The 15,850-nt window shown below is 34.7% G+C and overlaps 3 protein-coding genes across 3 annotated transcripts; 1 reads left to right on the forward strand and 2 right to left on the reverse strand.

Moving 5' to 3' along the window:
• The first annotated feature begins 974 nt into the window (after positions 1–974).
• Positions 975–2,078, forward strand: LOC133692966 (calmodulin-like protein 3). Its single transcript, XM_062114149.1, has one exon. The coding sequence runs from the start codon at positions 1,399–1,401 to the stop codon at positions 1,855–1,857; it is 459 nt and encodes a 152-aa protein (XP_061970133.1). The 5' UTR covers positions 975–1,398; the 3' UTR covers positions 1,858–2,078.
• A 2,098-nt stretch (positions 2,079–4,176) lies between these two features.
• LOC133692516 (protein FAR1-RELATED SEQUENCE 8-like) lies at positions 4,177–6,433 on the reverse strand. Its single transcript, XM_062113525.1, has 3 exons — positions 6,127–6,433; positions 5,101–5,706; positions 4,177–4,420 (listed from the first exon to the last, which is right to left on the reverse strand). Exons 2-3 carry the CDS (start codon positions 5,653–5,655, stop codon positions 4,202–4,204), a joined length of 774 nt encoding a protein of 257 aa, XP_061969509.1. The 5' UTR covers positions 5,656–5,706; positions 6,127–6,433; the 3' UTR covers positions 4,177–4,201.
• A 173-nt stretch (positions 6,434–6,606) lies between these two features.
• Positions 6,607–9,184, reverse strand: LOC133692517 (protein FAR1-RELATED SEQUENCE 5-like). The gene is made up of 4 exons (XM_062113526.1): positions 9,025–9,184; positions 8,473–8,855; positions 7,225–7,442; positions 6,607–7,020 (listed from the first exon to the last, which is right to left on the reverse strand). Coding segments are annotated over exons 1-3 (588 nt in total). The 5' UTR covers positions 9,026–9,184; the 3' UTR covers positions 6,607–7,020; positions 7,225–7,238.
• Between the last annotated feature and the right edge of the window lie 6,666 nt (positions 9,185–15,850).

Raw genomic sequence — 15,850 nt, forward strand, 5'->3', positions numbered from 1 at the left:
ATAAAAACTTCATCCATAGACACTCATTGCCATATTCAACTATATAATATCATATCTATATGTAAGCATTTTATATATATATTTTTATTATATTTAATTTAAATATTGATTTAAAATTCATTAAGCTCTACACACACACACGCACTTTTTAATATCTACCGAACATACTCGATACTTTATTCTTCTCTTAACACTTGAATATTCAATTTTTAACCCCAACAAAACACAACCTAAAACGGTCAACCGTCTTAAACTAAAAAACCTTATATACTAGTACGAGTGTTGCGGGCATAGTTTTTAGATCCGGCTCGATTCAAGGTTTAGGTTTTGGATTTTGACCGGATCGCTCGAGTCAATTTATTTATTTTTTAAATTAAAACGACGTCGTTTTAGTTAAAAAAATAAAAGTTAATGGGTTATAACCAGATTTTTGATCGAGTATTACCGAGTCAATCGGGTCGTCGGTCAATCTGTCAGGTCATACCGAGTTTTTTTTTTCAACTCGATCTGATTTTATTTCCTGATAACCCACTGGACCGAGCTGAATTTTAAAATTATGGCTGTGGATGCACCCATGTTGTCAAATAAAATGATGCTTTTTACTTGAAAAATGCAGGTACAACTACACTCACGATCGTTACTAAGCTATTGATTGGTTTTGCTTTTAAATAGAGGGTGGTTAAATTTTGAAAAAAAAATGTTTAAAATTAATTTATATATATATTTTTAATTATTTTAATATATTAATATTAAAAATAAATTTTTTAAAATAACTATTATTATACTTCCAAATACCTGCTAAATATAGTCTAGAAACAAGCTTACTATTACCTAACCTCTAGAAACAAGCTAGCTATTATCTGACCTAAATTTTATTACACTATTAATAACCTAAGACGACAGACTAGGTTTTGTTACGCTATTAATAACTTAAGACAAGAAACCAGGTCTACCCCAATAATAGTAATGCCACCACACAACTTTGCTATTTAGAAGGTAATCAACAACTTCTATATACAAAATCATAGAAAGCAACAAAAATAGCTCGAACTTATCAAACAGGCAATGATCCAACGATGGTAGAGGAGAGTTTCTCCTGTTTTTTAGACCCCTCTTGCTTTCTCATTCATTCTATGTAACTACTCTACGTACGTTTCTGTTTGTCTCCTTAATTTCTCTAACGTTAAATTTTCCTTTGTTTAATTTATGAACCCTGCACCAATTGCTTAAGATCTCATCACCTCTCTTTTAGTCCTGTCTTTTTTCTTTTTCCTCTCCTCTTGATTTTTCTTTGAAGTAATTCTCTCCAGCTAGCTAGCTAGCTAGCTAGGATTGGAAAACAAAAGGGATTTCCCATCTGTTGTTGCTCAAGGTTTTAGGTGTCTGTATCGAGAAAATATGGATCCGGCAGAGCTACGTCGGGTATTTCAAATGTTTGATAAGAATGGAGATGGGCAGATCACAAAGAAGGAACTAAGTGACTCGCTAAAAAACTTGGGTATCTATATACCCGATAAGGATTTGATCCAAATGATCGAGAAGATAGATGTCAATGGAGATGGTTACGTAGACATTGAAGAGTTCGGGGCATTGTATCAAACGATAATGGACGAGAGGGACGAGGAGGAGGACATGAGAGAAGCATTCAACGTGTTCGATCAAAATGGAGATGGTTTTATCACAGTGGAGGAGTTGAAGTCAGTTTTGTCATCCTTGGGGCTAAAACAAGGAAGAACTTTAGAGGATTGCAAGAGAATGATAAAAAAGGTGGATGTGGATGGAGATGGCATGGTTAACTTCAGGGAGTTCAAGCAAATGATGAAAGGTGGTGGATTTGCTGCCCTAGGTTCAAGTTAATATTAATATTCATAGAATGTGTTATTATCATGATTATTATTATTATATAGGAGACCCTTTAATTTGCAGGACACAACTGTTACCTCTTGTATGATTTTATTTGAAAGAATATACACTATATGTGTCTCTTCCATGGGTTTTCCATATGGAGTATGTATACCCTTTTTATTTTTGTTTGTTTTATGTGATGTTCTTTCTTTTGTTGATGTTAAATTATTAATTTTTTTTACAGAATAAGATTATATTCATCTCTCCAATATGATTGAAAATATAGGTTCAATTTCATGATAGAATTAGTAGAATTTTATTTTTAAAAAAGAAAATGAACCCTAAAGCAGAGAACCAGCAAGAATTCTTGCTATAGATGAACAATACTGCTAGAATAATTTTGTTGCCTTTTTTTCATGTGGTTGTTCTTAAATTAAGAAAAAAAGTAAGAAATATGGGAGTTGTAATAATATTCAGATGGCTACCAAAACAGTCTGTTTAGAGCAAGCTCTTGTGATCTGCCTTCAATGTATGGCGCGATAGACTAGAGGGAATGTGCTAGATATCCATGAAGAGAGCACAATAATCATGTACAGAGGGAAGAACTATTCCCAGGCACCAGCAGAGATTATGTCACCAAGGGCCACTCTCTCCATAAAGAAGGTTGTTTTCCCTTTTCATTTAATTTTCCAAGGCTTTCATGAAAGATTATGAAACTGTGCTTGGATGAATATCCATTGTCATTTCATCAGGTCTTCATGTAGAAACCACGCAAAGGCACACACCCCAGCAGAGCTTAAAAGACCTCACATCTTGCCTTCCCTATGCTAATTTTTTCTCTCCTCTTGAGCCCTATATGCAGGCTTTGGATATGTCAAAATGCAGAGATGGTCTAAGGGCTGTCAAGAGGTACATACCAGCACTCCAACAGGACCTTGAGTTGATTCAAGCACGGGCTGAAGGAAAAGTTGGAAACAGAAGTACTGGAGCTGCCAAAGAAACCCCTGAGACTGGCATTGATGGTGCAGAATCTAGGAGCATTCCAAGCAGCTATTGAAGAATTCAGAAAAGTTGAAAGAAATCATTGACAGGAAAGAGGAAGGCTCTGAAGATTGTCGTGGTCTGGATGGCCATCAGATTTGAAGATCTATCAGACATTTTTATAGTTCTAGTTCATACATGAAAAAATCATGTTTGTAGTATTATAGTTCATAGTGTTTTTCAAAAATACTTTTTCAATTGAAAATACATTAAATTTGTTTTTTTTATTCGTTTTTAATATAAACACATGAAAGTCATTCAAAAACAACAACAAAATAATCAATTTAATAGCTTTTCAAATAAAAAGTAATTTAAAATGCACATTAAAAAATAAATTATAATGGAAATACAAACAGTGACCTAGCAATATTTGATGGGTGTCATTTTTTTCTTTCTGGTTTAGAAATTTGTGCGAACATGATGTTGTAGCTTTTCTGATTTGAGTAGAAGCAGAATTTCAAACTTCAGAAAGACCTGCTCTGGTTCAGGATTGTCATTGAGTTGGTTTTCTTGCTTGCCTTAAATGTAAAGTTCACCTTGTAAGGGTGATTTTTCAAAAAATTTACATTTTTTTTTGTTTAAAATTAAATTTTATTTTAATATGTTTAGGTTAAAAATAATTAAAAATAAAAAATATTATTTTAATACATTTCTAAATAAAAAATATTTTGAACTTTGAAATGCAACCTATATTCACAATAACACCCTAAATAATAGAAATACCAGGCTAAGTCCAGCAATTTCGAGCTAATGTTTGCCTCTTACACATTTCCTGCTGTTAAATTGAAACAGAGTTCAGGATGTTTTACTCCAACGCATTTGCTGATCTTCCAGTATTCTTACAATTATTACCTCTGTAACCAAAATTCTTTTCGAGCCTCCAAATGCATCCATCACCACCGTGGCATCTTCTCCGGTATGTCAAAACCTTGTAGCCAAGAAGCATTGGTCAGAACGGTTAACACTCTCGTCTGGCTTGCAGAGTTACCTACACTTGCACATCATGATGGATTCAGTGCTTTTGGTGTCCTGCTATATATAAAAAATGTGCTAGCTACCGTAACAGAGTGAGTCTTCGCCTGTTAGTTGCATGGACCAGTGGATAGCCTTGGCCCTTGGATATTCTAGGAATGGCAGTCCACACAGAGGAACTGTCAATTATCAAAAGATAATAACTACTCTCGAACTAGACTCGGTTTAGTGGTTTGCCAAGGTTGAAAATCAAAGTGCATGGTATTCTTAATTATCCAAGTTAAATTTGAGTAAACGTACTGGTAAAAAAGCAACAAGGAAAAGAATGAGCAAACTGTTTATTCTAGACATATTTGCAATCCGAATCCTCCATATCATTTTCAAGTTCTCTCACATTGTTAACAATATCCTGAACTTTATTTGACAAATGAATAGTATGTTCCTCAACATATGACAACACCATGCGTAATTGTTCCTGGTAAGCGGCACACCTACGTTTACATCGTTGCTTCTCATTGTTTAGCTCAATAGTAAGTTCTCGTATTCTTCGATCCTTTTCATCCTGGGAAACAAAATATCTTTTAAACAGGAGACAAATCAAATAGGCAAGAGAAAAATGCTAAATAAGCAAGGGAAGTATTTGCCTTCAGTGGTTCATATGCTCAGGCAATAACTCATCTTCCTAGCACTGAAGGTTATGATAAAAGGAAAACGATGAATGTTCACCAATCTTTGTTCAAAATTCATCTTCTAACCTAGGTATTTACACAATAGTTAAAACAACAGTATGCATCCACTACAACATCCAGTTCTTATCAAACACATGCCCCCCTGATTGACCGTGCCTAAAAAGCCCAAATACCAAGCTGAGACTACTCTAAGTTAGTCTGCTGAAAGATTGGACATCAACTTTATAAGCTTAATCACCACTGAAGCACATAATTTTAGGACTATAGCACTGAATCGAATTGCTTGTGACAAATTACAACAAATAGTTCAATCATATAAATGTTGTATACAGCTTTACTCTATAGTCTAAACATCTTATGAGGTCTTTGCACTTGCAATGACAGAGCTAGTGAGGTTCTAACTAAGGGGGGTGTCTTCAATACTATGGTTGAATACAGAATATATTCAAGCAAACATTGAGGTTAAGAAAAACTGGAGATATGGTGGTATGGTGTCACAGGCGTAAGCAGGCAGAAGAATGCTGCATGGAAAGTGCCTTTAGAGAAAACATACCTCACTGACCAAACTTTTTGCAGACCCTCGCCATGGTACTTTACTAGGAGACATCAATTCATGATTGTGCTCTGCAATGAATTTGGTAACAACCCACGTAATCCCATCTTTTAAAGCAAGTCTTAACATTGCTTGACAGCCTTCACGGGTTACAGGTGGTGGAGGAAGAACTCTATCTTTCCTGTATACATATTTCTTTTCACGAAATCCTTCTTTCGAACAAACAAAATCCTGACCAATGACCATATTATTTATTCGAGAACGCCGGTTATGATGGATACGCACAGTAAATCCTGTCCGCCTTCCATAAGCAATATAAAATTCTCGTGCATCATCTCTTGACTTGAACTCCATGCCAATGCAGGGTTCCATAGCATCATTTATTGAACCTAAAGTTTCACTAGACTGTTCTATAATCTTGTCAACCTCGTCCATGCATAATTCAATATTTTCTGAAAGTTCATCGTCCACAAACTCATTTTCATCATAATTTTCAACAACAAAACAACTTTCGGTTTCGTCCAAATCAAATGCTTGCTTAGAAGTGCTGTCCATTGTACTCTTCAAATTTAGACAAATCTATCCATCCATCCATCCATCCATCAACTACATACAGATGAAACCAAAATAAAATCACTCCAATTACTAAATTATTTTGGAGGATAAATAATTTATAAAATTCAGCCTTTCAGCTGAAAAAAGAGAAGAAAAAAAGAAGTAAAAGAAACACAATACTTAGTATAGAACAAAAAGAAACACAATACTTAGTATAGAACAATCCATCCTATACTCAGCTTTCATTTTAAAGGCAAAGGCTAAACAATATATTTCTTAAGCCAATATATATATATATATATATATATATATATTGAAAACACAGTGAAATAACCTATGGTTACATTCTAGCTAATTTTCTAATCTAGAAAATTCCCTCTTTCTTTTCTCGGTAACCAAACGGAAAAGGTTTGTAAATAACTTATTTTTTAAGAAAAAAAGGGATGAAAATGAAGGCGTTGATGAGCTTACCAGCAGAAGCAGTAGAAACCCTAGGATGGCAGAGTGTTGAAGAGGCAGCTCCAACATGATGCACCGCTGGTGTATGCTATCGATCACCTCCTTTTGTCTTTTTATCTAGCGGGCTGGGCTTCTTGGGGCCACCGTCACCTTCAATTTTAATTTCACTTGCCCTAGCCCAACTCACAGAAAAAATAAATAACGTTTCTTTCTAAAATCACTTCCAAGTTCTAGTGCATTTGGCATGGATTAAATCTTTTTTTATTTAAATTTTTTTTATTAAAATTAGATTTTTTTAAATATTTTTATATCAAAACATATTAATATCAAAAATAATTTTTTAAAAATAAAAAAATATTATTTTAATATATTTTTAAATAAAAAACACTTTAAAAAATACCATATAACCCACTGTATTCTTATTCCTTCCCCTGCAGTGCATTGAAGAAAGTTGCTGTGTGGTTGAACCTGAGATGCATTGCAGCTAGTATATAACCGAAAGTAGTACATTATTTGACCATAAAAGCAGGTAAAACATATTCTTTTTTGCCTCCAGGACCGTAGAAATTATGATCGTTTCTTCTGTGCCGCTAACCATGACATGGCTCATCACTATTCCAGCATTGATCCTAAGCACCTATAGTGTTAAGTTATCACACAAACATTACAGAAATCATGCGATGGCTGAGCCAACATATCTCTAAGAGCTTACTGGAGAAGATTACTATACAACTGGAAGAATCCCAACAATCAATTCATGCTGGTTCATCAATTAAGGTTATTTTGAGCACCAACATAGAGCTGTGTCCAGAAGTGTACATTTCAGCTCTGGGCAGGCATAATGGCAATAGCCACGAAGTTCCAAAGCATGGCTTGAGGGCCTAGCTTCATTTTGTTATCTACCAGCTGACAGAGAAAGAGAGAATTTAGATATCATAACCAGCATACATGCGATTGTGTGAGTGGATATGCCTTAGACAGTGTGCTTTACATTGCATATAATGAATAATGCTACAAGGCCGAATCCTAAAACATCTTGAGCAAAATAAAGTGATTCTGTGGCATATTCTGAATGATCAAAAGCTTTCATGACCAGAAGTAAATACTAACGTTAAATGCCAGGACTATCTACGGCGGGAAAAGTTTTGCACTTCTGATTCAACTTTCCTGACGTTGTCAACAATAAGTTGAATTTTTGAAGCCAGTTCTTCTGTTTGCTCCTCAATGCTATTCATAAAACTGACTAGTTTTTCACGATAAGTTGCACATAAATGGTTCTGATGCTCCAACTCTTTCGTAAGCTCTTCAATTTTCTTATCCTTGTCACCCTACATGCTCGAAAAAAGCAAACAATTTGCTAAGGAAACTGAATCAAATCACAGTAAGAATGTGAAACTCTATATAAATGTTTTGTGATTGCTAGTTCTGCCAACACAAGGAGCCACCAGTGAAGGATCAATAGACTGTCCACCATACTACAAATGTGGTGGCCAACTAGAGACATCCCAGCAATGATCGCACACATAAAGCAAAAATGGTTAAAAACTCTGCAAATCGTCTAGCTTTCATTTATCCTGATGCAATGATTTAATTTCACGAAAACACAGAGCATAGATTAGTGCATACAGCTGCTGAAAGCCTGAAACACTCAATAAAGGCAGTGGGTGTAGTACAATTAAGAGCTGCATCCAACAAAGTGAGTGATAATTAACGGATGTAAGAACAGCAAATAAGAGTTTTAGATATAGTTAATGGCATGGCTAAGAGTAAAATGCAATACAACAACACGGCCTTTTGGAGCAATGACTGTAAATAGAACGTCCTGTCATACTGAGATGATGGTAAGCCTAAGGCCACCATATACCAGTCAAAACTTTTAACAGTACTTGATTCAGAAAGAAAAGGAGTCTTTTTACACACGCAAGTAGTTTTCCGGTTTCTTTAAGCATTGAGAACGATAGAAAAATGCAATCACGGAACCACTACATGATGGGATAATCATTATATACATGTATGCCAAAACGTAACCCTCCCCACTAAACACTCTTAGGAGCAGCTAAATAGAGAAAGCAAGAGCTGTCTCCACAGCGAGATCCGTAATTGAAGCAATAGAAATGTACATACTCTAGCAGCGATTGGGATTTCAAAGAAATTCCGGAAACAACTAGAGTTATTAATTACATATATGCAATTCATGTATTCCCATTTAGCACCGCTATAAAAAGTAATTCATGTATTCGCATTTAGCACACTACAAGGGATACAAACAAGAACATATTTCTAATATATAAACAAACTTAATGACTGTTGAAAACACAAATTATGAACAATCAAACAAGGTATGGTAGAGATACTAACCGATGAAGAGAACCCAGAAGCAGTAACAACCAAAGGATGATTATGATCCTTTTCAAATCTAGTAACGACCCATTTACCAGACTTGTCCATTTTAACCAAGATGGTTGCTTTGCAACCTTCTCGCGCACTGGGCCTTGGCTTCTTGTCCGGACCAGGACCAGCTATAGTCCTATTATTTGGAGAAAAACCCTGTTTGTTACATCCAAGACGACGAGCAAGAGTTCTCCCATCAATCCCAGAACGACGACGCTGCATAACACGCACAACAAATCCTAGCCGTCTAGCATACTCTGAGTAGAACTTCCTGGCAGCATCTTCAGATTCAAACTCCATACCAACACAAGGTTCTACAATTCCAGCTTCTTCTTCTTCTTCGACATCCACTGCAACGATAATTAATTAAAACAGCAGCAAAAATCTCTTATTAAAAAAAAAGACTAAAAATCTTTTAAAAAGATAAAACTCATATGATATCCGGCATTAATGGTAAGCTCCATCGATCGATGGGTCGAAATTGGGCAGTTGGGTAGAGGAGAGAGAGAGGCAACTTACTGAGAATCGAAAGAGAGAGAGCGGAGTTGAGGCATCCAAATTGAGAGTAGCCAAGCGATCTTCTTGTGAAATCAGCAGTAGTGTATGTGTTCCATTTATATTAAAATTACCACGCGTCCATTAATTTTTACAAAATTAATTGACTGAGAGATTAAAGAATAATAACAAATGAAAAGTTATACCTCATTAATTTTTCTATACAAGGGTATGATTGAGAAACCGGACCAACACATCCCGCTTTAAAACCCAGGTGTACCTTAGCCAAACTTCGAGTCACGAATTAAAAAAAAATAATCCTAAAATTAATTTAAAATAAATAATTTTTTTTCTAAATCAATTAGGGAAGGATTAGTTTTAGCATGGTCATAATAGGGTCGATTATGATAATGAATTAATCTAGATTTTTAATTATATTAAAAAAAAATTCTTTTTATTTTTTTAATCTAATTATTTAAGATCTTGAGTTAGCCTACCATGTTGGTCAATATTTTTTTTTTATTAACTTAAATATCTGGGTTAGCTTGTTATTTTTTAATTAATTTCACGGTTTTAAAATTAATTTTTATATAAATTTTTAATAATTATATAAGAATCTAAACTCATAATTATTAAATAATAAATTTAAAATTTGAGTAATTAAACCATATAAAAAGTTATTAGTCAATTACATGTTGCAGCGGAACTAAATTGTAATTGTGATTTTTATGGCAATTAGTTCTCTTTGTTTAGGTCATTTTGTTGAAGCCTCATTTTGCTTTTCTAGTTCCTATAACCGGCTAACGAGAAATTTAAAATTTGATTGAGATGGTTATCCTCTCAAATCTGAAGCATGCATTTCATAGCCATGAACAATTTCGAGATAGCACGAAAAGAATCAAAACTTCAACTCAGGCATGCATGTCTTTCTGAATTACTTCACAGAGGCCAATTCTTCCAATAGCCAAAAAGTTACAGCCAAGGGGTTTTGGGCATTTCTGATGTATATAAAACCTGGAGAAAGATGTAAAGATTCGAGAATTGACTGCTGAGCTACAACGAGATCGAAAGCGATCTGCAGCTTATCAAGAACAGCTTGTTATGGGTTTGAGAGATATGGAGGAGCTCTCCATCACCGACCAAGAAACATTGTTCAAGGTGTAAGAGAACCCGAATCGAAGATCAGGTAGCTTCTGCTGGCCTTGTTTGATATTCTAGTTGGCTTGTCTCTGTAACAATGTCTTGGAGATGCTGTTACCTTCTTCTACAATGTGGCCTGAACCTGTAGGTTGAGCTGAATTATCCTCTATTTCATGGAAAATCAATGAAATTGGCCGGCTTTCTGATCTTTCTCTGTTATCAGTCTGGCCTTAATTTTCTAATTTTTCTCACCATGAGACCGATACCCCACCTACTTTTACCATTTGAGACACATCTATGGAGCAGAGTCAGATGTGAACTCAAAAATCCTGAAAAAGATCTTGATTCTTTTTTCAGTACTCTTGCCAAGAGACTGAGGGAGAATCTGATGCAATCTCTCCATGCATATCCCTGCCAATGCAAGTCCTTGACAGGCTGATCTCTTTAAACCATGCCACTTGTAGTTTATGCTGTTCTTCCCTCATCCAAATGGATTTTAGGAAACCATTGCTCTATTGTTTGAACTTTACGAATTATTTTGTGAAAACCTTGCTGCCTCCTCTACAGGCCCTCGCAGAGTAACACCGGGCAAGCCATAGGCGTAAAGGAAGAACCCATTGCCACAACCTTCAAGTGAAAGAAACTTCTTGTGCTAGCTTTTTTTTTTTAAGACACAAGATTATATGGGTGTCTTTTTTAAGACACAAAAAGACATAAACTTGTTAATTTATTTGAAAACATAAAATATTAATAAAAAATTATTTCAAGATAAAAGAGATAAATATAAAAAAAACAAAAATATTTGTTTGAAAACAATATAAATAAAAGAAAATTGCAAAATAAAACATTCATTGAATTGAGAATGTGTAGATTAACTAATTGTTTTAGAATAGCACGCTACCAAAAGGGTGACACTCCCTATTGAACAAAACTCATATTGATTTTGTTTTAAAAAAATGAACACAATAACTAATACTTTTTCTTTATTATTTTCTTATGCTTTCTTATTCATATGCATAATATGAATGTTTAAGATATCTATATATAGTCTTATAAGTTCTACTTAGACTAAGATTTTTATTCTTATTTAACTAAGACGGAAACTAATCAACTAGCTAACTCCTAACTATGATAATAGATGATAATCTAGTATTGCAGAATTTTAATAATCTTAGAACTCTTGCAAACTCTAAATTTCTATGAATCTAAATCCTAGTTAATATTGAACTCTAACATTCCCTCTCAATATCAATTGTTATCATTCTTCCATCCTTTTCTTTTCTTCATGACGTCCAGTCTTATCAGTGTTGATGTCCTTCGTATTCTATCATTGCCAAACATGGATTTCTTTGACATTGACAAAGGTAGTTTCACCATTGTGCTCAACATCAATTGGATTCTTCCAAACAATGTTTGTGTTTCCAATCCTTCAACTAGATTCGTAACTTTTCCAACTGAAATTGGCTTTTGGGCTTACACATCTTTAATTTCTTGTAGCTTACCTCCAATATTATCAGCTAAATCTTTTAGTTCTGCCTCTTCAATAAGAGTGATACCATAAAGATCTAAAATCTTTCTCTTGGAGCTTTTACCCTTAACATCATTAGCGATTAAATTTTCTTTCTTTTGACCAAAACACTTCTTCTGCACAACAATTTCTTCCTAGTTAAGAGATGGAGCATTGGATCTATAAAGTGGAGTAAAGTCTCTAACTGCTGAAACTCTTTTCCTAGAAGGATAACTCTTTTGAACAAAATATTTAGCTAGAATAACAACATTCATATTTATAGATGATTGTTCTAGCTTTGCATCCAACTTTTATTCTTATACATTGTTTGAAAAGTTCTTTAAAAACATTGAAGATTCAGAATTATTTTCTTCATCAGGATCAAACATATTGCTACTTTCTTCTATATAACCCAATGAGACACTTTCATTACATACAGACATCCTTGTGATTGATGCTTTAACTACTTCAGATTTATCAAAATCATCAAAATCAATAAGCTTTTCTTCTATGTCTTTTTTTTTGTATGGAAGCATACAACTGTTTAAACTTTGAATTTGTAATATGACCTTCTTTTCCTAAAGATTAATAGAAGAGAATTTTTGTTGATATGACTCCTCATCATGATCAAGATTATGGTCACAATCTTGGTTAAAATCACGATTCTAATATACTTAAACATCATGTGGACCAAACAAGACATAATTATCTATTAATATTAATTGTGCTATGGACACCAAACATTCCTTCATACATGAGACATGATTAACATCTTGAAGATGTATCTTATCAGAGTTATAATGATGCATGATTGTTATCTTATCAAAATGAGTTATTGGTAATCTTGAGTTGTTAACTATCACCACTATACGATTTTCTTTATACTATGTCAGATGTTATAGCCTTTAATTATCACCTGTCATGTGATGAGAACACCTAGAGTAAAAAATCAATCACTCTTAAATTGATTTGATCTTCAACTATCATTATCAATGCTAATTCTATCCTTTTTATTTTTTTATGGTAAATGATGCCTCAGCATCCAATTCATCTTCAACCAGTTTTTCTGAACTTGAAATAACAACATTGTTTTCTGTTGGCTTCTCTTAAACCAATAGTTTTTCTACACATGACCACTTTTTTGCAGTGTTTTCAAATCCAACTCGGTGGTTGGCCCGACTCAAGGCATAGGTCACGAGTTTTTACCGGGACAATCCTTTTTTTATAAATCAAAACGATATCATTTTGGTTAAAAAAGATAAATAATCAATGGGTTACAATCGGGTTTTTGATTGGGTCAGCCAGATTTTTTACTTCCCTTATTTTTTCACAAACCCGATCTGGTTCTGGCCCCGGGTCCCGAGTTGACCCGCCGGGCTGGATTTTAAAACTATGTTTTTTCCACAACTATAAAATATGTCTTCAAATCTTTTGTTATTGCCATAATTCTTTGAAGCTCCCCTTAATGAAAGCTTCCTTTTGATAATTCTTCTTATCACTATCCTTATTAAATTCACCATTAGTGTGTCAACTGTGGTTTATATCTTTGCGAGTACACTACTGCTTACTTCTATCATTGTTGGTGTAGAGTGTTTCCTCTTCACTCTTCAACGAGACTCCTGCCATTTGCTTTGCCATATTTTCTTCACTTGCAAGAAAATTTTCAAACTCGTTGAGTAGGTCATCTTTGTAGTACAACAACAAAACTCTGATATTCATCTTTGTACTACAACAACAAAACTCTGATATTCAGGTTTCAAACCATGGATGGTTATTTTTTTTATCCTTGTTTCACCAATAGTTGTTTCACGTTCTAATTTGAAAATCTCACAAAATGTTGATTTCATCTTATTAAATTACCGAAGAATCATCATGTCTCGTTGTGTCATCAAGAACAACTCGCTCTCCAGAAGTTGCAATTTAGCATCATTCTTCTTTAAGAAGAGACAAGCAAGGGTGTTCCATACTCCTTTTGGCGTAGTAGCATTCTAGATGTGCTCCAACATATCCTCTTCAATCATGGTTTTCAAGGCAAACATTGCTTTACCGGTTTTAATCTTCCACTTGCATAAATCTTCATTCATTTCTTCGGCTGGTTGTGTGTCTTCACTGTCGTTGTCTTTTCTGGCATCATGCATGTTGACCATGTGCTGTAATTCTGATTGTTAAGCTTTTTGATCCCTCCAACAATTTGAGTATCTCTCATATTTGCTGCTGCAAAAACAAGCTACTGTTAAGTGCTTTGTCTGATGTATTTTGCTGGAACTAAAGCTGGAACTGTTGTGGACACTACTATTGTGTTGCTAATATATATGATCTACCATTGTGATGAAAGCCAGCTGTTAAGTGAAGGATCTGCTGCTACTACAGGTGCTGGATGCTGTTGGGAGGACTGCTACAAGCTGCTTCATTTGTTGTTGGAATAAAAAAATAATTGCCTATGATCTACTCACTAGCGCTGCGTCTGCTATTGTGATTTGCTACGGGCTGCTGCTGGCGTGAAAACTGCTCCAATCACGTGCTGCTGGACAACTGCTGCTAATTGGTGTTTCTTCTTCAAACAGCTGCTGAGGTCTTATTTGTCCAAGGGAGATGCTGTCCCTGCTAGCTGAAAAAAATTCTGATCGTTGCTGGATCGTTTCCTTCACAACGTAGATGTTGCTACGACTTGTGCTATCAAAGACGTGGCTGCTTCGCGTGCATTTTTTCTTCTTGCTGCTGCATTTGTTTTTTTTGGGAGATTTTCCAAAGACACTGCTGCTAATTCGCGTGTGCCTTTTCTTCTTCCCAACCTATTGGTATTGGTCCTTCTTTTCAACTATAGGATCTGATACCAATTGTTGAACAAAACTCACATTGGTTTTGCTCTAAAAAAACATGGCAGCTAACACTTTCTCTTTATTCCTATGAACCTATATCCTAGTTGATATTGAACTCCAACACCCCACCATGCATGTATATAGACAAGTTTTAAGTCTAAAAATAATCTGGATATGTCAAGGGAGCTTTCTAAAGAAAACGGACATACATAATTCTTAATCTAATAGTTCGATCAGATTGAAATTTTTCCAAACTCATTCTGCAGACCCGATTCTATAAGGAAACATGGTGATGGCAATGTTCAAGAACAGAAGATACGATTTTGTTTTTCTTTCAATATCTAAGGTTGAAACAAGCTAGGATGCTGAATTTAGATAAGCATTCATAGCCCACATCGCAAGTCATCATAGACAACGAAGTTAAGGAAGAGTTGTGCAAGTTGCAGAAACGAAGGGTAAGACAAATAATCATCCCTTCCCTTGCAAGGGAATTTGGAACACCGCTAGTCTATAGAAAGAAATACATACAAGTCAGGGCTCGAAGTTTCTCACATGACTTAGCAGCAGGTGCAATCACACACTCAGTTTTTCATACAATGCGATTCTTTCCTGATCACTCCCCGGATTTTGTTTCTGAAATAAACAGAGAAGAAAAAGATTTGAAGACATTGCATGCCCATATATAAGGCCTTGCTAGTTCCTGGAAGCTGCCAGGATCGTCGCAATCAAACAATAACAAGGTTCTTGGAATGTATATAGATAATTAAGCAACAGAAGCAATATCAACACAAATCTTTGAGAAATATAACTGTCATCTAACTCATCTTGCCGGTAGCAAGGGTTGCTCCTCTGTCCTCATACTGGCGAAATCAACACACCTGCAGAGACTACAAGACAGGCCATTCAGCAGGCACTGAATTTTCCACATTATCCATATGCAAAGCAATAGAAAGATTTAATAGATGAAGTGAGTATAGCTGTGACATAGACGAAAATCAGTTCAAAAGTGGGCAAACCATTAGTCTAACCAGTACCACACCTCTTAAGGTATAGGGTTTAGATTTCATATTCTCGAAAAGATTAAATAAATTATCAAATCTAGTTAACCATAACTATCTCAATCCAAATGAAGCCTCAAATATAATACTTTTATATTACTTTCTAATAGATAAAAACTTTTACAAATTCATCCCTATTTTATACTTAATTTTCTTAATCACTCAGTCACTATATCTTCAATACCATGTTAAAAAATTATTATTAGCCCAAAAGCATAGGTTATTAAATGAAATTTTAAAAATAATTTTATATTAACATGTAACAAAAACAAAACAAGTTAACAAAGAAATTAAAATGGGAAAACTAGTAGCAGCTAGTGGAGGGG

The sequence above is a fragment of the Populus nigra genome, chromosome 4 (genome assembly GCF_951802175.1).
Source record: "Populus nigra chromosome 4, ddPopNigr1.1, whole genome shotgun sequence".
NCBI classification, from domain to species: domain Eukaryota; kingdom Viridiplantae; phylum Streptophyta; class Magnoliopsida; order Malpighiales; family Salicaceae; genus Populus; species Populus nigra.

Excerpts from the sequence above, each read along its gene's own strand:
- LOC133692517 (XM_062113526.1), bottom strand. Across the intron at positions 7,443-8,472 it reads CTTCTGGGTTCTCTTCATCG|GGTGACAAGGATAAGAAAAT; the intron begins GTTAGTATCTCT and ends TCGAGCATGTAG.
- LOC133692966 (XM_062114149.1), top strand. The coding sequence starts at position 1,399 with ATGGATCCGGCAGAGCTACGTCGGGTATTTCAAATGTTTGATAAGAAT.
- LOC133692516 (XM_062113525.1), bottom strand. The coding sequence starts at position 5,655 with ATGGACAGCACTTCTAAGCAAGCATTTGATTTGGACGAAACCGAAAGT. Across the intron at positions 4,421-5,100 it reads CAAAAAGTTTGGTCAGTGAG|GATGAAAAGGATCGAAGAAT; the intron begins GTATGTTTTCTC and ends TTTGTTTCCCAG.